The following is a 22,564-nucleotide window of genomic DNA, read 5'->3' on the forward strand; positions in this document are numbered from 1 at the left end:
GTTTAATTATATGTTTAATATCTACATGAAACCGCTGGACGAGATCATCCAGGGTCATGGGGTGAGGTATCATCAGTACGCTGATGATACCCAGCTGTACATCTCCACCCCATGTCCAGTCAGTAAAGCAGTGGAAGTGATGTGCTGGTGTCTGGAGGCTGTTGGGGTCTGGATGGGTGTCAACACCTCAAGCTCAACCCTAATAAGATGGAATGGCTGTGGTTTTGCCTCCCAAGGACAATTCTATCTGTCCGTCCATCACCCTGGGGGGGGAATTATTGACCCCCTCAGAGAGGGTCCACAACTTGGGCGTCCTCCTCAATCCACAGCTCACATTAGAGAAACATCTTTCAGCTGTGGCAAGGGGGGCATTTGCCCGGTTCACCTGGTGCGCCAGTTGCGGCCCTACTTGGACCTGGAGTCACTGCTCACAGTCACTCATGCCCTCATCACTTCGAGGTTCGACTACTGTAACGCTCTCTACATGGGGCTACCTTTGAAGAGTGTTTGGAAACTTTAGATTGTGCAGAATGCAGCTGCGAGAGCAATCATGGGCTTCCCTAGGTATGCCCATGTTACACCAACACTCCACAGTCTGCATTGGTTGCCGATCAGTTTCCAGTCACAATTCAAAGTGTTGGTTATGACCTATAAAGCCCTTCATGGCACTGGACCAGAATATCTTCGAGACCACCTTCTGCCGCATGAATCCCAGCAGCCGGTTAGGTCCCACAGAGTTGGCCTTCTCCGGGTTCTGTTGACTAAACAATGTCGGCTGGCGGGACCCAGGGAAGAGCCTTCCCTGACACTCTAGAACAAGCTCCCCCCAGAGATTAGGATTGCCCCCACCCTCCTTGCCTTTCATAAACTCCTTAAAACCCCCCTCTGCCATCAGGCATGGGGGAACTGAGATATCTCCCCTTGCCTATGTAGTTTTATGTATAGTATGTTTGTGTGTATGCTTTTTAAATAATGGGTGTTTAGACTTTTAATATTAGATTTGTTATTTTAGACTTTTAATATTAGATTTGTTACTGTATATTGTTTTATTACTGCTATGAGCCGCCCCAAGTCTGTGGAGAGGGGCAGCATACAAATCTAATAAATAATAATAAAATAATAATAATAATAATAATAATAATAATAATAATAATAATAATAAACTGTAAGGTTACAAGCAATAAGTTACATCATCCAGTCATAGGTGGAAAGAGATGGGTGATAGAAATGACGAGAAGACTAATAGTAATAGTAATGTAGCTTTAGTGAATGTTTTGATAGTGGTGAAGAAATTATTTGTTTAGCAGAGTTATGGCATTCGGGGAAAAAATGTTCTTGTGTCTAATTGTCTTGGCGTGCAGTGCTCGATAGCATCGATTTGAGGGTAGAGGTTGAAACAATTTATGTCCAGGATGCAAGGAGTTAATAATACATTAAAATAAAATCCAAAAGAGCAATTAATAGTATCGCTCTGCCAGATCTGAACAGTTGTAGATTATTCTCTTATTCAATGCACAAAGGCATAAATTTGAAGTATCAACAGGAATAACAGGAATTCTTCCCAAAAATATTTTGCAGAAGAGACGGAGTAACGACACGGACACCAGAGCTGGATTTAAACTTGGGTCATTTTTATTAAAATAAATTTGCATAATTTATTAATTAAATTAGCATGAATTAGCATAAATTTGCATAAATCAACATATTCAACTATGACCCGGAAACAGTGGACCTGCAGGGTCAAACAAACACTTACGGGGCGGAAATGACGTAAAAGGTCAACATTCCTGGGCAACTAAGGGCGTAGCTCGATGCTGGTCCAGGTGAGGGACCTCTCCCTCACCTGAGACCCTGCCATGCACTCGCATGAGGGGGGTCCCGCCGGCTCACCCCTACCCTGGGACTTCAATAGCGGGACCCAAAGACAGGTTCCCCCCAAGTGCGCAGGTAGCACCCCACCATGAACTTGGAGAGAACCTGTCAATCATCCCCAAAGACGCCCAAGGGAGAACGCGCAGTTGCTGAACCACCACCCAGATTTCCGCCCCTAACCTGCCACGGAGCGGGGGTCAGATCTCTATCTTGGCCCCCCGACTCCCCCCTCTATCTGCGCCAGCTCACGCAGAGACCGCTGCAGGTCCTGTAAGAAAATGGCGTTCCCCTGCTCTGACAGGTGAACGCCATCGGCCCGGTAAAGCCACGGCCGATCTACGGTGATGAGGGGATGGGCCACTACAACCCCACCTAATTCCCTGACTGTTTTTCCCAAGGCCTTATTCACCCTACGCCTGACCCGGTGTATGGCCCTAAGGGAAATGGCGTCCCTCCAAACGATCCTTGGGAGGATCTCTGACCACACCACTTGCGTGGTGGGCCACACCGTGCGAAGCCACCGCAGGTCTTCGCGCGCCTGGATGATCAACGGTAGACCACCAAGCAGGCACAGGTCATGGCCACCGAGGTGCAAGACCAGCCATCTGGGTGCGGCTATGGGTTGCCGACCACCCAGTCCCATCTGGGCGTGACCCTGGGTAGCCGCCCACCCAGCAGCGCCGGGTACAGCCCTGAGATGCTGATCACCCAGCAACGTCGGTAGGAGCCCCTCCCACCGCATACCTCTCCGGCCCATCCAAACAACATTGACCCACCGTCCCAATGACAACTGGGTCCCAATGGCGCTTCTGGCTGCTGAGCGGCCAGCCCAGAAGACCATGCTGTGGCCACACAGCAGCGCCGTCGGTTTCTGCCTGGACTGGGAACCTGGAAGAGGACACACACAGAGAGGTTACCTAGCCTAAACCCTGCCCAGAATCCTCAGCGGGCCTAACATAACCCAAATATGCCGCTGACCGCCAGCGGCCGATCTCCTGAATCCGTTGGGCCGGGAAACCAGAAAGTGCCGCGCTAGTGGCGGCGCCGATACGGAACGAATGTGTTCCGTAGCCGGCGGGATCCATGCCTACCTGAGCCATTGCCTTCGACACTAACGCCCAGAATTGATACCGGGTCAGGGGGGTGCCATCCTGGTGTTGAAAAAGGTACCCACGCCCTGACCCCCGCAAGCCACAAAATTGCTGCAAAGCAGCCACCGGGCACACAGACTGATCGGTGGCTGCGCTAAGCTCAATTCTAACCCCTCTGTGTAACTGATCTGTCTTGGAATGTCTCACCAAAAGGGAGACACCCCCCTGCCTAAAGGTCAGATCAGTAAGCTGGAAAGCGCGGAGCGACAAGTCAGACTGCGAGGAGGCCATTGCCTCGCTGACCCTGAGGGCCCCAAAAAACATAACGCAAGTCGCTGCCCTAAAAAGACGGGCCTCGTACAGAGAGGCACACAGACTGTCAAATGCCTGATTAATCAAAGACAGCTGCTGAACCGTCAGGGCCTGACGAGTGTCAGAGGGGAACCCCTGTCACTCCCTCACCCAGCCTTCCAGCATCCTCCGGATGCGAAAATCACCCGAAAAATCACTAAACCCCCCCCACCTTGGACAGAAAGGCGAGGCCGGCTAACCTAGACCTGATAGTCCTAACTGAAAGGCCACGCCCCTTCAGCAGGACACAAAATTCAGCTAGGTGCTCAACCGGGGCAGGCCAGCTATGGGGGTAACCCTTACCCTGCCTGAAATCCCCAAACTCCTTACCTGCACGCTGGTAAGCTCGCAGGGTGCCAGGTGCTACGGACAAGGCGATCGCCCTGGAGGCCTCGTCTCTCCAGCTCTCGGGAGCCCGCCCAGGCTCCACAGGTGGGCTGGAAACACCTCTAGCGACTCTCGGGCCCACGGGGCCAGGGTCCGAAACCTGGACAACTGACCACGGGACAAGGCGTCAGCCACCCCGTTATCTAGCCCCGGGACGTGCCTAGCCAAAAACAACGCGTTTAGAGACAAGGACCTGTGCACAAAATGGCGGACAAGCCGCATTACCCTGTCACTCTTAGAGGACAGGGCGTTCACAACATGGACAACCGCTAGGTTGTCACACAAAAATGTCCCTAAACTGCTCTCCCCAGAGCTCTAAGGCCACTATCAAGGGGAAAAGCTCCAAAAAGGTCAAATCCTTAACCAATGAACAGGCACTCCATTCCGGAGGCCATGCCGACCAGCACCACTGGTCACCTAACACTACCCCAAAACCACAAGTCCCCGCGGCATCGGAGCAGAGCTGCAGCTCCGCTTCCAAAAGAAGCTCGTGCCGCCAGAAAGACAACCCGTTAAAATGTTCCAAAAACTCCCGCCACACGCAGAGGTCAGCCCTGACCCCAGCGCATAAGCGGGTACGATGGTGGGGCAAACGTAGCCCTTTCATCGCATCATACAACCGACGAGAAAAAGCCCTGCCTGGCACCACTACCCGACAGGCAAAATTAAGGATCCCGGCCAATTCCTGGAGCTGCCGAAGAGTAACCTTCCTGCAGCCCAAGACCGCCTCGAGCTTGCTCCTGATTTTAAGCAACTTATCCAGGGGCAATATGGAAGATTGCTCCTCTGAGTCCAATTCAATACCGAGGAAGGTAATCCTGGTGGCAGGGCCTTCGGTCTTCTCAGGGGCTAAAGGCACCCCCAATTGAGCACAAAGGGCTTCGAAGTCCCGCATCAAAGCAAAGCATTGCTCCGAGTGCGCCGGCCCGGCCATCAAGAAATCATCAAGGTAATGAACGACCGAACCCAGGCCACTACGCCTCCTGAGCACCCACTCCAGGAAGGTACTAAAGCTCTCAAAAAGGGAGCAGGAAACAGAGCAGCCCATTGGCAATGCCCTGTCCACATAAAATCCACCTTCAAAATGGAAGCCCAGAAGCTCGAAGTCGCCTGGGTGTATGGGGAGGAGCCGGAATGCCGACTTAATGTCGCATTTACCCATAAGGGCTCCCACCCCACACTCCCTAACCATGGCCACGGCCGCATCAAAGGATGCGTACCGGACTGAACAAAGTTCGTCAGGAATGAAGTCATTCACTGACTCCCCTTTTGGAAAAGACAAATGGTGAATCAACCGAAATTCACCACTCGCCTTTTTGGGGACCACCCCCAGGGGGGACACTCTAAGATTCGAAAAGGGTGGCTCCGGGAAAGGCCCAAGGACCCTGCCCTCAGCCACCTCCTTTCGAATCTTAGCCCGAACAATGTCCTCATGTCCGACAACCGACCTAAGGTTGTCCGACATGAAAGCCTTCCTAACACCCACATAAGGGATCCTAAATCCCTCGGAGAAACCCCTCAAAGCAACTCGGCTCTCGGGCGAGGGTGGTAGTCAACCAACCAACCCTCGAGCACAGAAACATCAATTGGGCTGGGCCCCTTTTCCCCCAGCTGGTAGGGGAGGTTTTCCTGGACCCCCGCCCTTCTTCTCCGCCCCTTTCTTGGGGCGGGGACATACTGAAGCTGCATGGGACCCCCCGCAATTCCCGCAGGCATGCTTGTACTTACAAAAGGGACGAAAACACGCCCCTTTTGCAGCAAACTCATGACAAGCGGGCGAGGCCCCCTTGCCAGCCACACCAGGAGTCGCCTTGGCTGGCGTAGCCACACCAGGCTCCTCCTCCATGAAGTGCCCACTACCCGTACGCTCACACCCTTCCTTACCAGACATATGCGTGGCCCGGAACCAAAGGTCCGGAACCACCATATCCCAAGGCAAGTTAGGCTCTACCGCCATCCTCATACGAAAGCCTTTATCATAACGGCGCCATATGGTGCCCTTATACTCGAAGTGGGCCCTGGCAATCAAATCTATATATTTAAGCATGGCAGAGGCCATAGCCGGCTGCCTCTGAATCACCACAGACGCATAAGTAAGAAAAGCATACAGCCATGAGCTGAAGCATTTTGTTACTTTTGCTTTCTTTGTTTTCTCCCCCGGGACAATCTCTTTTTCCTGCTTGGGAACCTCTCGGTTCAAAAGCGAAAAAAGATCCACATATTCACCCCGCCATATGGCCTCCTTCACCGAAGGGTGAAGGTGGCATCCGAGAGGGGTGGACGGCAAACCGCACGGGATGGCCCCTGCTTTAATGCAAGCGAACGGGTCCCATACCGAGTTGGCCGCAACACCGAAAACTCCCACACCCTGGGGGTAGGGCAAGACAGGGAGCGGGGGCATAACAGCCGGGGCTGGAGGGACCCACCCCCTTACCCCAGGCACCACAGGTACCCCTGTAGGACCTGGCCCGGGCAGCGGAGCAGGGCCAGCCGCCAGCGGCCCCGAAGAAGGAACCAGCGGCGCCCAGACCTGCCCGCAGGTGCCCGTGGAAGACCCCAAAAAACTAGACCCACTCCCAACCCCCGACGGGGGAAAAACCGACGTGGGTGAAGGAAGAAAGGACGGAAGTGTAGTGTGTGGTGCAGCCTCACCTGCCCCGTACGGGGTTGATGACATCCACGGGGGGCCCATCGTTGCGGGGCCCGGGAAGGCCGCCATCGGCCCCGCCGGGGCTAGTCGTCCAGCAGGAGCCATCTGCCCAGCCTGGGCCGCAACCGGATCTCTTCCCAACGCCGCAGGAACCTGCTCGACTGACCCTCCTGGGCCCAATCCACTTCTCCACTGCTCGAGCTCGTCGAGCCTCTCCAACACCCTGGCCCAAGACATGGCAGGAGAAGGATCAGGTTGAGGGGCAGGAGGCAACGAAACCACCCCCCCTTGCACAGGAACCACCCCCGTAGGCCCTTCCCTACTGGCCCGAGCCCGGGCAGAAGGCCTAAGGGCCCTCCTGGGTCGCGCAGCCGGCGGAGCCATAGGGGCCGTGGCAGGCCTCTTCTTTGGAGCCATACCTAATACAACAAAATAATGCAAAGGGAAAAGCCCGACCAAACCCCCAGACCCCTTCTCAAAGGCCCAGAAACCGAATAAGCTCCCCCCACGTGCAGGCCGATTAACGGCCCTAAAGCTGGCCCCCAAGAACCCTCGTAACCGGGTACCCCCCCAGAGGCCAAGCAGCCCCACCCCAAGTTCGGGCAGGGCCCAAGCGCGCCCTCCTCCCAGCCGGGAGCAAGGTTACCAGTCCCCCTCGGGCCCGAGGGGGATCACCACGAAGAAATTGGAGCTCCAGTCGAGTCCTCCGACACTGCTGGGCACCACCGACAACTTTTCGCCCACGCTGCCAGCCACAAAATGGCGGCCGCGCACGAGGCCACCCAAAATGGCAACCGGAGCAGCTCTCAGCCGAGTGTCTGCTCCTGTGCTGGGTCCGGGCGAAAAGGCTTGGCCCGAGGCCTGCCACCCTTAAATAGGGGCGGCAAGCCCCGCCCGGTCCCCACGTCATGCCCGGCCACGTGGGCCAGGCTTTCCCGGCCGAAATCTCGTCTCGCGAGATTTCGGCCAAAAACAAGATGGCGGCCGCCATCGGAAGGGTCCGAGTCTGCCCGGCCCTTCTGCAAAAGCGCCGTGGGCCGGTAAGTCGAGCCGGCGATAATATTAAATATATATTAAAAATAAAAGATTAAAAGATTAATAATACATTTGGATGACTTGATTGTAAGCTGTAGGTAACAAGCAATGATATTTTGTTGATCTGTCTTAATATAGGCACTGATTTATATATTGATCTTGTTGGATAGGTAATATTGTCTGCTGAATTTATAGGTGATCGGTTTGGGCGTGTATTCCAGATGAAAGTCACATTGATCTGCATGATATGTTGGTTGTCCTGAATAATGTTGATATCTGTATATCTACAGGTAGTCCTCCAGTTACAACAGTTCACTTAGTGACTGTTCAAAGTTACAACAGCACTGAAAAAAGTGACTTATGACTATTTTCACACTTATGAGCATTGCAGCGTTCCCATGGTCACATGATTCACATTTGGATGGTTGACAACTTTCTCACATTTATGACAATTGCAGTATCCCAGGGTCATATGATTGAACACCTGACATGCAAAATCAATGGGAAAACCAGATTCACTTAACAACCGCCTTATTAATTTAACAATTGCAGTTGTTCACTTAACAAATGTGGCAAGAAAAGTCATAACATCTGGCAAAACTCACTTAACAAATTTCTCACTTAGCAACAGAAATGTTAGGCTCATTTGTGGTTGTAAGTTAGAGGTAAGTTGTAAGTTATCTATATTGTGTAGATTTAGTGTGACATTAAGGAAGTGGACTTTTATTACTTCAAAATTGGTGGTGAAGTAGAAATCATTTAGGTCAGGATGGTATTTGATGAGAAATAATATTTAATTTATTTATTTATATATTGGATTTGTAGTTGCTAAGATACAATGGATGGATGACATAGATTAGTGTCCTCATCTAGAAATTCACATGATCTTCCCCTTCATTTTTTAGATAAGTTTGCATTTATTTAACTTCTACAGAAAATAATGGTTTTATATTGATAAATGGTACCAAGTTAAGATGAACATTATTTACAAATGTTCATAAGTTGCTTTATTATTCTTTGTGACCATTTGAAATAATATTCTCGTTGTATCTTTTCCAAGATAGAATGGCAGACTTCATATTTCTTATAAAGTAAATGGGTGATCTTTATATATTTGTTATATTGTTTCTATTTTCTTCTAAAACTCAATTTAATTCCAGAAAGTAGACCATTCCAGTGCCTTTTGACCAATATCTTTCGAAATTGTTTGCTTTCCATAGCCTCTTTGATTCAAGTTATTTATTCTTTCACTGAGGGAATATGGTTTAAGTATATACAATGTTTTTCTCTCTAGACATTTTTAGATGCCTATGTGGTGATAAAGATTTTATAGCTGTTTAATACCACATACTTGTGGAAAATTAGGTCCAATAAGTCAGCATATTTTTGTATATATTCTTGATACCCACGGTGTGTCTTTGATGGAGTAAGAGCAGTTGGCACTCTCCAGAATTATTATTGGGATTCAAATTCTTGGAATTTAAAAGAAACATGATCTTATCTTTGTATAAGATTCTAATCATTCAGAGATTAGAGTTTTATTGAAATGTTGCAAGTGTGTTAGCAAATAACACACCAAAAAACCAGGATCTTTTGAGAAAGCCAAGACCTCAGAGTTGATGAACTTTTAACAGATATTGATTGTTAGCATAATTCAGATGTAGGAAACCTCAACAACATTACTGGATGCGAGGCCTAACCCTTTTCTCCTAGAGCTGTGATGGCAAACCTATGGTATGTGTGCCACAGGTAGCACGCAGAGCCATATCTGCTGGCATGCAACCCATTGTCCTAATTCAGCTCCAGCATGCATGTTTTTTGGCTTGCATGAAGGCTCTGGGAGGACGTTTTTCATTTCCAGCAGGCGGTGGAGGGCATATTCGCCCTTTCCAGGCTCCGGGGAAGCCTCTGGCGCCTGGGGAGGACCTACTGAATCCATCAGACATTGGGAAATAGGCCATTTCCGGTCTCCAGGGGGCTGCAGGTGGGCAGGAGAGGCCATTTTCACCTTTCCCAGGCATTGAATTATGGGTGTGGGTATTCACACATGCACGATAGTATGCACACATGCACTTTCAGCACCCGAGGAAAAAAAGTTTCGCCATCACTGTCCTAGAGTCTCTCCAAACATAGGCATAAATTCCTATTATTTTGAGTTGACTTGTCCAATGCACCATTTGCTGATTGTTGTAGAGCTTATACTGTAAATTTACAATGAATACAATGTGGCTCTTATTTATCTGTTTGCAGTGATTTTTCTTTAATTTCATCATAGCGCTTACAAATCATTTATGTTTATTTTTCTACAGAGTCTTTCTAAATGAGAGGACTGTTTTACAAGGATAATAAATCCTTGAAAGAGGATTCATAGAATCAGTTCACCATTAAGGTTCTAAAAAATGGACAGTTAATGGTACTCCTATCTGGTGTACCATTTCCATTTCTGTTATCCATGCCTGAACTAGCAAGAACTATTTACCTGTTTGTTACCTATATATGTGAAAAGAATGTGATTGGTTTCACAATCAAATCAGTTCATTATCAATGTTGTTTTAATTTGCCAAGATTAACTAATATGTGCATAGATAATATTACCCGTGCATAATCCTTACTTCTAGAGAGATAGATTGTATTTCCATATTTCCTAGCAATTATTAAAACCATAACACTCTACCCTATTAAAAAAGATAAGTAGACAGATAAACAATGAAAGGGAAGTATAGGTGTAGGTGATGTACATAGAAAGATTTCTAGACTAAATAGTGAGAAGAACAAATAACAATTTACTTTTTAAATCATTTGTAATGGGCAGACAAATGGAAAATTTAGAAATTGAACTGACTCTAATAACACAAAAGTTAATTTGGCTGAACAGGTTGGTTTAATGACATATTTGTCACTAACTAGTTTGTTTCCCTTCAGCAGAAAAAGATGGCACAGATCCAGAAGATATGAGTGATGACAGCAGCATAAAAACAAAGAGGAACAAGTAAGTCTTAACAGTATTTAGACAGAGACACAGAGAGAGAGAGAGAGAGAGAGAGAGAGAGAGAGAGAGAGAGAGAAACCAATTGTCAAGAACAATTCATCCTCCTCCACCACCACCATCACCCACCATTGTCATAATAGGCATAACGCAGGTCATGATCATACCAGTTTTGGTCACCATATGATTAAAAAAAAAGATGTAGAGACTATGGAAAGAGTGCAGAAAAGTGCAGGAAAGAGTGAAGAAAACCCAAACATCCCTTCCTCATTTAGAATTTCAAAGCAGAGCATGCTTTTAATGATCCTGGACTCTTTGTGATCTCTTTCTTCCTTAGCATTTCCTAAATTTAACTTTTAGTTTCATCATAATTCCAGAGTTAAGCATGTGGGTGTACACTTAATTTTTTAAAGGTTTATAAAAGACTTTGATTTCCCAACTGTATCTATTTTTTAAAAAAAGCTCTATGAAGAAAATATTATTGCCTATCTTGTTAAAATATGGAAAACCAAATATCAATCCACCAAAGGAATAAATGGAATTGATCTAACCCTTCAACCAAGTCAATGGAAAAGGTATACCTACATATCAATATTGATTTTCTTCTGGTACCAGGATTTAAAGAATAACTATGGCACCAGCTCACAATAGAGTTAGACAATGGTTTTGTTCTTCTTGTAATCTGGGACATTCGGAATATTTGTGGATAAGTGCATATATCTGCTGCACCCTTACTAAGCTATTATAGCATCTGAGGAGGCGTATCTTGAGCTGAATGCAAAAATCGCCTGTTTCTATCTTTGCAGCTACTTTTCTATAATATGCAAATTTTGACAATAATCAATTTAAGGAATATAACAAATCTAAGTACCAAAATATCCTAGTGACATTGTGATCCTAGTGATTCATCCTGCTAGCATGGATCACTATATAATGGACTATTTTAGTCCTTATTAGTTCAACAATATTTGTTTGATTATGAATACTATATAGTGATATATATCATAGGTCCCCAACCTCTAGGCCACGGCTGTGAGCTATTTACAATTGGGTCACAGAAACAGCAGGCAAGTATGTGCAAATGAAGCTGCATATATGTACTTTCCAGTCATTTGCGTGGGAGTTTTCCCTCTCCAACTCTCCACTGGTCCACTAACTGGAATGTTTGGGGATGTCTGATATATATATATATTCACTAGGAAGTTAAAATATGTGATGAGTTCTGATACTAATCACAGTTGACCATAGCACTTTAATCAAATTGATAAAATAAGGCTTGTGAGTAGTAGATTTGTTTAGCTCTGACTCCGTTATTCAGGAAAAACATTTCTGCACCTTCCTGTATTCTGGAAAGATTGAATAAAACTCTTACATATATATTTCTGGAGAGACGGAGTAACGACACGGACACAAGAGCTGGATTTTAAATAAATCTGTGATGATGATGATGATGATGATGATGATGATGATGATGATGATGATTGATATTTCTTTTTCATATTTAGATAATTATAGATGACATTGAAAATATGGTTCAACTCCATTTATGTTTTCTTCAAACTTCAGAATTTTAATACACTGGTTTAACAGTGCTTAATTTGCATAATTCTTTAATTCATTTTTTCTTTTATGGTAGTTTTAGCTGCAAGTATAAGTGCACAACTATTATATTTGTTAAATCATTTTAATTAACTATACTGGAATAAAGAGATTCTCTCTGGCTACCTTTGCTGATGATTTAACTTTCTAGTTCCCATCAATTTCACTGAATATAAATACTTAGTAGTTACCAGAAATTAGATTGGAAGTTTCATAGATCATTTTCTGGAATATTATAACTTGGAAGAATTAAAATAGCTAATGCAATATCCAAGTCACTATTCTAATATGAAAAGTGACATTTTGATAGCTTTAGTGCTACTAATATCATGCAATATCCATTTTAGTGTAATTTAAGAGTGAATTTTTTAATATAATTATAGATGGCAAGAAGATAATATTGTAAGTTAGGACCCATATTGCTTAACTAGGGAATGCAATTTATTACCTGAAAGTAATTTTTAACATTTCTATTACAATAACCTCCCCCCCCACTCCATCTCACCTGTTTCTAATCTGTAGTTCCCCTGGTGTTCAAGTGGTATCACTACTGAAAGTCAGTCTCCTTTTATTAAGTTTTTGAAATGAGTTTCCTAAAATCTGTGACACATTTAAAACAGCAATTTGATTGAAAATATGAAAGAATAATTTTCACCCCATGACACTTTCAGAATCTGGAAACAGGTAATCTAATATATAGATTTCCTCAAAATATACTTCATTAGAAGAACTGGATATCCAGCTGCCTTCCTTTTAAAATAATAATAATAATAATAATAATAATAATAATAATAATAATAATAATAATAATAATAATAAACCATCAAATTAAAAAGTGTAAATACAATACATTTCTGACTGTTATGGTTATTTTAAAAACTCAGATAAGACCAAATATAATGGCTAGATGAGAAGGTAGACCTTTATCTAGCCTGTTCTCTATTTGCTGTATTGTTCATTATTTCTTCTTTAACAAAGAAAAAAAGTAGAAATTAAGTTGGGATTTGCAGAGGGACTGATGAAGCTTCTTCTTTTAAATTATCTCACAAGAAGAACATGAACAAGTTAGGTAGTTGAATCACCTTTTTAAAAAAATCCTGCAGTTTTTAAAGAAGTGATTTGCCATTGCTTCTATTTTAGGGCTGACAGAGAGTGGCCCAAGGTCACCCAACTTCCCTTGTGCCTAAGCCAAGACTAGAATTCACCATCCCATGGTTTCTAACCTGATACCTTGACCACTGAATTAAGCTGGCTTTCAGTTAAATCACTATTAAATCACTATCTCTTTGTATCTGTTTGTGAAACTTCTTTGCATTTTTTTTCTTGACTAAACAGTAATAGAAGTGGAAGATGAAAATATCTTACTTTGATTTCCAAGTTCTACCACCTTAAAGTAGGCAATGTCTTGTGAATATTTTTTTTCCTTGCCAAATTTTCCCAAAGATATTTTGTGAATAATTTCAGACCCCGATGAATCTTGCCAATGGGAATAGACTTGGCAATATATCAAACACTTAGTGGGATGCTTCATTTTTAGGTATCATTTTCAGTTATCTACTTGTCATATTTTTCCTACCCATCATATTTTCCTTCTCTGTCATGTCTTGTTAAATAAAAAGCAAAAACAAAAGACAAAACCCAGAACAACACCCCCCCCCAAGAGGCAAAATCTTCATGTGATTCATTGAACTTGTCAACATGTCCATGTTATCAAGCACCTTATTCATTTTTAAGGATTCTTTATACATTTAACTGAGCACACAAAATAATGTACAGTGATCTCTCGGTTAGCGCGGGGGTTACGTTCCAAGACCTCCCGCGCTAACCGATTTCCGAGTTATACTGGATGCGGAAGTAAAAACCACCATCTGCGCATGTGCGCCATTTTTTTCATGGCCGCACATGCGCAGATGGTGGAGTTTGCGTGTGGGCGGCGGGGGAAGACCAAGGGAAGGTTCCTTCAGCCGCCCAACAGCTGATCTGCTCCGCAGCGCGGAGCCGAAGATGGGGTTTCCCCGTTGCCGCGCTGCGGAGCGGATCAGGTGTTGGGCGGCTGAAGGAACCTTCCCTTGGTCTTCCCGCCGCCCAGGCAAAGGGGAAACCCCAAGATCACTTGCCGCTTGCCGTATTGCAGCTTGGAGCCTTGCTTCGCCTCCTTCGCTGCAATACGGCAAGCAGCAAGCGATCTTGGGGTTTCCCCTTTGCCTGGGCAGCGCTGGGGCCATGCGGAGCCGCTCATCTAGGGGGGCGTGGACCGGCAAGGTGCCCTCCGCTCTCTCTCTTTCTCTCCCTGTTACCGGTGTGGTATAAGAGAGAGAAAGAAAGAGAAAGGAGGGCGACTTGCCAGTCCACGCCCCCCCTGGATGAGCGGCCCCGCATGGCCCCAGCGCCGGACTCCGCCGTTGCCCTCCGCCTCTGCAGCTGAGAGGCCACGTCCACCCCCTCCTCGGTGTCCCCGGCACCCAGCGTCCCCACGCCGCCTCCACCTCCCGGTAATGCGCCCGACCTCTGCCTCTCTCTTTCTCTCTCATATACCACACCGGCAACAGGGAGAGAAAGAGAGAGAGAACTAGCGTGGACTTATTTTTTATTTTTTAATATTTTATTTTTTTAATTAATATTTTTTGAAAAACCGCGTTGCAGCGTTTCGCGCTAATCGAGACCGTGCTAATCGAGGGATCACTGTATTTTATATCTTTGCCTAAATCAACAAATATTGAACATTAGGTTTTGAAAATGATGCAGACACTTAGAAGGAAAATACTGGAAGTAGCCCTTTTCTTGCACACGTTTTAGACTATTTGAAAAAGCCAATTTTTAAATGGGTTTAAAGCTTGTTCTAGCACCAGAGCTTTCTGGTGTTGCATTTAACTTAATAACATGATTACACATTATCTCAGATTAAAATTTAGCAGATACTTTCCAAATTAACTACAGAGAAAAATATGTTGCTTATATTTTCCTAGATTCTCCTGCATTCTAAAGTTTACCAAGAGTTTAAAAACGCATATATCACTTTGTGTGTCTCTTCTATTATTTAAGGTTGGAAAATTCACAAAATACAGAGCTAGAAAAAATAACAATGGAAGAGAAAAATGTGAAAACATCAGAACATCAGATTACCCTTCCCTTGCAGGAACGTATTACCCATTTTCGAGATATGCTTCTGGAAAGAGGGGTAAGAAATTGCCTAAAGGTTTTTCTGATTCCTGTAATATTGGACAACACGATATAATCTTAATATATGTAATAGATACATTGCAACAGACTAATGGTTTAGATTGGTTGTTAATGTTCTTATCAATAGATGACTCCGCTATTGTGTTATTGCCATTTACTGTGCAGGAGTTTAGCTTTTTAAAAAGGGAAACAATAAGAACATGATTTGTGCTTATCAAGTTTATTGATTCTATTCATGTATTGGGTATGTCTAGTCTAGTGGAAAGAAGGACTAGGTGTCAAACTATTTTACAAAAGGGGACATGATAGCACTTTCCCACTAATTGAGGGACTCAAATTACCTAATAATTTAACCTCCTTATCTTTGTAGAAGATGAGAGGGTCAAATTATTTTGTAAAGCACTAAAAATGTAAGGCAAGAAACAATGGTTGGAAACTAGAACTAACAAGAAATTCCCTAACATTGAGAGCAATTAACCAATGGAATAATCTGCCTTCCAATTGTGAGTTTTGGGGTGCTCCATCACTGAAGACTTTCAAAAAAGGACTGGACAACCATTTATCTGAAATGGTATAAGACTCAAGCAGAAAACCTCCAAGTTTCTTTCCAGCTCTGTTATTCTATATTCTATGCTTATGCTGTCTGAAGTATTGCTATTTCCATTAGCAGTTCAGTAACATAAGTTTCCCCCATCCAGATGCTTGGATTACAGCTCTATAATTTCCACTCAGAATAGGTAATAAGACAAGAATTATGGAATCATAGTTAAAACATGTAGAAGCTAGCAGACTGGGGAGTTTTAAATCTTATCTGTTGAGAAGCTATTTCAGTGTATTGAGTTACATGCAAATTCCAATTTCTGCCTAATCTTAAATAATTATAGTACCCATATCTCTAAACTATTACATGTGCATTTAACGATATGATGGTCTTCATGATGATCTTCTTTTAAGTTCATCATTAAGCCATCATAAAACTATACAGGTTAAATTGTGAAAAAATCCATTTCGGTATATTAAAATTATTGGCCCACTATGCAAGAATTTATTTAGCAGCTGTGAGCCAATATAACTCAGTTTGTTTAATATTTTTGTTATATTTCATCCTACAGTGGTAGTACTTGGAATTCCAGGTCTACAGGGGAAATCACACTGATCCTTGTAATACAATCAACACTCCCCATTTTGGCAGGATGCTGGTTGGAAGGAAAACAATGTTGTGATCTTCTCTGCCAAATATCTGTAATGTATGAGATTACATTGCAGAGAAATAGCTCCTATTATACAATGTTTGGATGCATTAATAACAAAGAAAAGTAAATTTGGCATCTAGGAAAGAAATGTGTTTTGAAATTAATTGGGTCCTCATGCTAGCCTTCAGAGATTGGGTGGCATTTATTTTTGGTTAACTTCACTTACAAGTTGCTTTGAAGACCAGTCTTATAGATTTCCCCCCTATCTTTTAAAATTACATTACAAATCATTAAAATTGGGGGTAGTTTTTTTGGATTCTCTGCACATATATTTTTTTCTGGCATAATGACCAGATGCCAATGAATAGTTACAGATGGAAATTGGATATTATTTAATAATGAAGTTTGATAATTGGTACTGTATGTCCACCTGTTACATATAGGTAATCCTTGTTTATCAACTGCTTCAGAAACAGCTGTCCATAGTTATAATGGTGCTGAAATATAAACTTTGTGATCAATGCCTGTATTTCTTTCTGGTGTTTGTGTGTGTGGGGGGGATAGAAATGTGGGCATGGTCACAAACACCTGCAGAACAGAGAGCTTATTTAGCCCATCTGTGTCTTCCTCAGCAAGGCATCTCTAAAAAATTACCCACAAGGTAACAAAGTTAGTTATGTGAGTTTAATTAATTGAGTAGAACTCTCCTTTGTACAGTGGTACCTCGGTTCTCAAACGCCTTGGTTTTCATACATTTCGGATTTCAAACAAAATTTTCTGCAAAAATTTGCTTCGGTATCCAAACAAAAATTCGGATACTGAACAGAAAATTTTGTTTACTAACCAAAATGTAAGATCTGAGGGGACGAGGTGAGAGGGAATGAGAGACGGAATCCCGACACACTCCTCCTGGCCGCCCTCTTAACAACCACCCAGTCTCTACCTTGTAACTGCTCCAAGCTGCAGGAAGGGTAGGGTTGGCTGCAATACTGGCAGCTTCGGGGGGCTCCTTTCCTCAGCGGTTCAGTTCGGTACCTCCAGGCAGCTGCACCAACTTTTTCCTTCCCGGCGGCGGCGGCTCCGGCGGCTTCCCTACGAGGAGGAGCAGCATCAGGAACGTCATGTGATGAAGGTAAGCCGCCGGAGCCGTCGCTGCTGGGAAGGAAAAAGTTGGTGCAGCTGCCTGGAGGTACCGAACTGAACCGCTGAGGAAAGGAGCCCCCCAAAGCTGCCGGTATTGCAGCCAGCCCTACCCTTCCTGCAGCTTGGAGCAGTTACAAGGTAGAGACTGGGAGGCTGTTAAGAGGGCGGCCAGGAGGGGCGTGTCGGGATTCCGATTCCCATTCCCTCTCACCCCGTCCCCTCAGGTCCTTATCCCATAGGAAATAGAGGAAATACTGTAGATTTCATTGGTTCCCAGCAAGTCAATGGGCTGGGAACCAATTAAATCCATTTCCATTATTTCCTATGGGATAAATTAATTCGGTTCTCAACCAAATCGGTTCTCAACCACACTTCTGGAACGGATTGTGGTCGAGAACCGAGGTACCACTGTACTTGTTTTTCTGCTTCCCACTGACAAGACTCTAATCAGTTTTAAATTAAATTGGTTTTGGGGGGTTGGGTTTTTTGGTGTGTGTGTGTGTGTGGTTTTTTGTCTCCTAAGCTACTGGTGGTTTAGAGCAGGGAGCTATTAACACATTCTTTTCAATGTTCCCCATTATGTGTCTTTTTAATTGCTACTATCAATGTAAATAGAAACACTAACATTTGCACTTTTACCCAGCTTCCTCATGTGTTGAGTTCTGAAAATCTTTCCTGTTCTTTGGGGGCCACACCCAACTATTTGGGGGCCATATCTTTCTGATGGTCTAAAATAGGGGTGTCACACTTGCGGATTACAGGCTGGATACATTACACATTGGCCACACATATGGCCAATTTATGCCCAGTTTAACAAAGAGGAAAAAAGCCATGCTACATCATGGGATGACTCAAGTTTGATACCCTGCTCTAAAGCAAAGGAAAGCCTAAATAAAATTATAAGCATTGCTGCAGTCACATAATGTTCACTTAACTGCTTTGCTTAATGAAGTTGCCAATTCCAAGTTTGGTCACTAAATGAAGACTACCAGTGTTGGCTCTCTGTTGTTGATGTAGCCTAAATTCCCAGGCAGGAAGGGCTATATTCCAGAGAAACAAGAGATAGTGAAGTCTAGACAATTTAGCTGACAGGAAGAGAGTCAAAAGAGCATCTCCGTAGGAGTACTTAGAGTTATATATTTAGTGGTGCGAGTAGTTGGGTTTGGTTTGGAAAAAATTCTATCTACAAGTGAGGAATAATAAAAGAAACTGATTTGAAGCAACTCAAAATGTCTTTCTTGGTTTTTGAAGTCATACAGGCCAGGAGTAGAAACATTTTTCAGACTATCCCAAGCCTACTGGATATGAATACTAGAGTCAGGTGTAAAAGTTGCAGCTAACTTCCTTATCCAAAATGTAGCCTGAAGACTGCAGATTATTTGGTTTGTTTTAATAAAGGAATTGTTCTCTCATGAATGTAAGAGTGAACTGTACATAAACTTGGTTAATTTTTTAGCACTTCCAATAAAAGAAGATGGGAAACGTCTGGGGAGACCAACTGAAAGCCACTGACTGTTATAGTGAATTATTCCAATGTCTTTTCAGCTTGAAGCCTCTTGAATTGCAGAAATGTTCAGAAAACCTCTGAACAAAAGCTGAACTTGTGTAGAAAGAGTAAAGGATGAATAAGTATTCATCTGAATACATGCTGGGTAAAGAACATTTGCTAAAAAAGTAAATCTTAGATAGAAAGTGGAATGAGCATACTCATTCTATTATTAGATTTCAAATCACTCTATATGACAGTATGCTTTCAGTTCCTTTTAAACAAAATGTTTACTTTTTATTTAATTTCTAATCTGGGGAAATGAATCATTTCTTTTTCCTACTTCTTATAGCCCATTTTCTTTTTAATCTAAATTCCTGTGATGATTTCTTGCTTGTGCTACAATAATAATTTAGATGATTGATAATATCATTCAAAACACTGTGCACTGTACATTTCTTTAATAAGATATTGGTATCCTTCTGAGATAGGAAAATGGACACCCAGATTGTTGGGAACAATATGCTGACTCTGTAAACTGCTTATAGTGGGCTGTAAAGCACTTTGTGAAGCAGTATGTAAGTCTAAACGCTATTGCTATTGCTATTTTATTCTGAAGCTTTTAAACTTTGTTTATACAGTGTGTCTTCCATTAACATTTTTTTCAGGTCTCTGCATTTTCCACGTGGGAAAAAGAACTTCATAAAATTGTGTTTGATCCACGTTATCTTCTACTAAACTCAGAAGAACGTAAACAGGTAAATTCTTGTTTTGATAGCTTTTTTAAAAAAGAAAATACCAAGTATAATGTAAAATAGATCATAAAATTTAAATAATAAGACACAGTAAATAAGTTCATCAAAAGTCTAATTACCGTATATTTTCCGAGTATAAGCCGACCCGAGTATAAGCCGAGGCACCAATTTTTGCCACAAAAACTGTGAAAACTTATTGACCCGAGTATAAGCCGAGGTTAGAAAATGCAGTGGCTACTGGTAACTTATAAAAATAGAAACCAATAAAATTACATTAATTGAGACATGTTTTAGAATATTTATTTTAAAGAAAACCAGTAAACTAGCTTTAAGCGATCAAGAGATGAATGGGTGAATGAATGGACGGAGGGTGGGAAGGAAGGAAGGAAAGAGGGAAGGGACAGGAACAGAGGAAGGAAGCAAGGAAACTTATGAAAGGGGAGAGTAAGAGAGGAATGAGTGAAGGGAGGGAGGGAAGAGGGTGGGAAGGAGAAAGAAAAGAAGAAATAGAGGAAGGGAAGGTAAAAGAGAGAAAGAAAAAGAGCAAGAAAGAAAGAAAGAAAGAAAGAAAGGGGGAAGGGACAGGAACAGAGGAAGGAAGCAAGGAAACCTATGAAAGGGGAGAGTAAGAGAGGAATGAGTGAAGGGAGGGAGGGAAGGAGGTGGGAAGGAGAAAGAAAAGAAGAAATAGAGGAAGGGAAGGTAAAAGAGAGAAAGAAAAAGAGCAAGCAAGCAAGAAAGAAAGAAAGAAAGAAAGGGGGAAGGGACAGGAACAGAGGAAGGAAGCAAGGAAACCTATGAAAGGGGAGAGTAAGAGAGGAATGAGTGAAGGGAGGGAGGGAGGGAGGGAAGAAGGTGGGAAGGAGAAAGAAAAGAAGAAATAGAGGAAGGGAAGGTAAAAGAGAGAAAGAAAAAGAGAAAGAAAGAAAGAAAGAAAGAAAGGGGGAAGGGACAGGAACAGAGGAAGGAAGCAAGGAAACCTATGAAAGGGGAGAGTAAGAGAGGAATGAGTGAAGGGAGGGAGGGAGGGAAGAAGGTGGGAAGGAGAAAGAGAAGAAGAAATAGAGGAAGGGAAGGTAAAAGAGAGAAAGAAAAAGAGAAAGAAAGAAAGAAAGGCAACTTCAAAGAAAGGCTCACTGAGCATCTCTCTCTCTCTCTCTCTCTCTTTCTATCCCTCTTTCTCTTTCTCTCCCCCTCTTTCTCTCACTCTCTCTTTCTCACTTTCTCTCTATCTCAGTGTTTCCCAACCTTTTTTGAGCCGCGGCCGTTAGCCCGGCTGATTTTTCCCTGCTGCCGTTTTCGCGCAAAAATTGTCCTGGACTCCCGGATGGATCGCTCGCTTCTCCGGCATCGCGCCTTTTCAATGCCGTCAGAGGGGCGCGTCAGCGGCTTCCGGAGCACAGGGAAGGGCTTAAGCCGCCGTCTTTTCCCCGTGGGAGCGCCAGACCTCTTGTCTGCCCGGCCCGAGGCACGAAATCGCTGCTTATGCCAGGCGGCTCGCCTGGAACACAAGCAATGCCGCCTTTCATAAGCAGCGATTTTGTGCCTCGGGCCGGGCAGACAAGAGGTCTGGCGCGTCAGAGGGGCGCGTCAGCGGCGGGACCCGGCCGCCGCCCCCCCCACGTAGAAGCCAAGCCCCCCCCAGCCGAGCCTGGTGGTAAGCTCGCCCCCAACCCCCGGAGATCGAGCGCACGAAGAGGCATCTCTCGCCTTCTGCCGCAGCGGAGGAAGGCGAATGCGGCTTGGAAGCTGGGAGGGGGGCGGAAGAGCTTCCAAGCCGCATTCGCCTTCCTCCGCCGCAGCAGAAGGCGAGAGATGCCTTTTCGTGCGCTCGATCTCCGGGAGTTGGGGGCGAGCTTGCCACCAGGCTCGGCTGGGGGGGGCTTGGCTTCTACGTGGGGGGGGGGGCGGCGGCCGGGTCCCGCCGCTGACGCGCCCCTCTGACGGCGTTTGGCGGCTTCCCCGTGGGAGCGCCAGACCTCTTGTCTGCCCGGCTGTTTATGCCGGGCGGCTCGCCTGGAACACAAGCAATGCCGCCTGGCATAAGCAGCGATTTCGTGCCTCGGGCCGGGCAGACAAGAGGTCTAGTGCGTCAGAGGGGCGCGTCAGCGGCGGGAGCCGGACCCCCACGTAGAAGCCAACCCCCCCCCAGCCGAGCTCACCCCCAACCCCCGGAGATCGAGCGCACGAAGAGGCATCTCTCGCCTTCTGCCGCGGCGGAGGAAGGCGAATGCGGCTTGGAAGCGGCGGAAGCTTGCCACCAGGCGCGAGAGAGGAACAGACGATGCGAAGGTGGGGGGGGGATTCCTGCTTCATGAGTCTCCCCCCCACCTTCGCATCGTCTGTTCCTCTCTCGTCGGAGCAGTTGGCTGGCAACTTTGCTGGAACGGAGAAGTACCGTAGCTGCAGGAGCTCCAAGCAGGAAGTAAAAGGGGGCTCCGAGTGACGCGGCTGTGGGAAGGGTAGGGAAGGTACCTTCCCTTCTCCGTTCCAGCAAAGTTGCCAGCCAACTGCTCCGACGGCGCGAGAGAGGAACAGACGATGCGAAGGTGGGGGGGGACTCATGAAGCAGGAATCCCCCCCCACCTTCGCATCGTCTGTTCCTCTCTCGTCGGAGCAGTTGGCTGGCAACTTTGCTGGAACGGAGAAGGAAAGGTAGCTGCAAGGCGCCGACACGAGCTCCAAGCAGGAAGTAAAAGGGGGCTCCGCGGCTGTGGGAAGGGTAGGGCAGCTGCCGGGCTCCCGCGGTGCGTCCTCTTGTGGTCACCCGGCGCCCTCTTGTGGTGACCCGAGTATAAGCCGAGGTCGGGTTTTTCAGCCCATTTTGGGGACTGAA

At 45.1% G+C, this 22,564-nt stretch overlaps 1 protein-coding gene across 1 annotated transcript in view; it reads left to right on the top strand.

Moving 5' to 3' along the window:
* The window catches only part of TCERG1L (transcription elongation regulator 1 like), a 247,800-nt gene that overhangs the window by 198,526 nt on the left and 26,710 nt on the right, over positions 1–22,564 (top strand). Inside the window, exons 9-11 of the mRNA XM_070754209.1 lie at positions 10,309–10,375; positions 15,014–15,149; positions 19,642–19,731. Of these exons, the coding sequence (XP_070610310.1) occupies positions 10,309–10,375; positions 15,014–15,149; positions 19,642–19,731 (293 nt within the window). The remainder of the gene's footprint in view (positions 1–10,308; positions 10,376–15,013; positions 15,150–19,641; positions 19,732–22,564) is intronic.

The sequence above is a fragment of the Erythrolamprus reginae genome, chromosome 5 (assembly GCF_031021105.1).
Source record: "Erythrolamprus reginae isolate rEryReg1 chromosome 5, rEryReg1.hap1, whole genome shotgun sequence".
Lineage (NCBI taxonomy): Eukaryota > Metazoa > Chordata > Lepidosauria > Squamata > Dipsadidae > Erythrolamprus > Erythrolamprus reginae.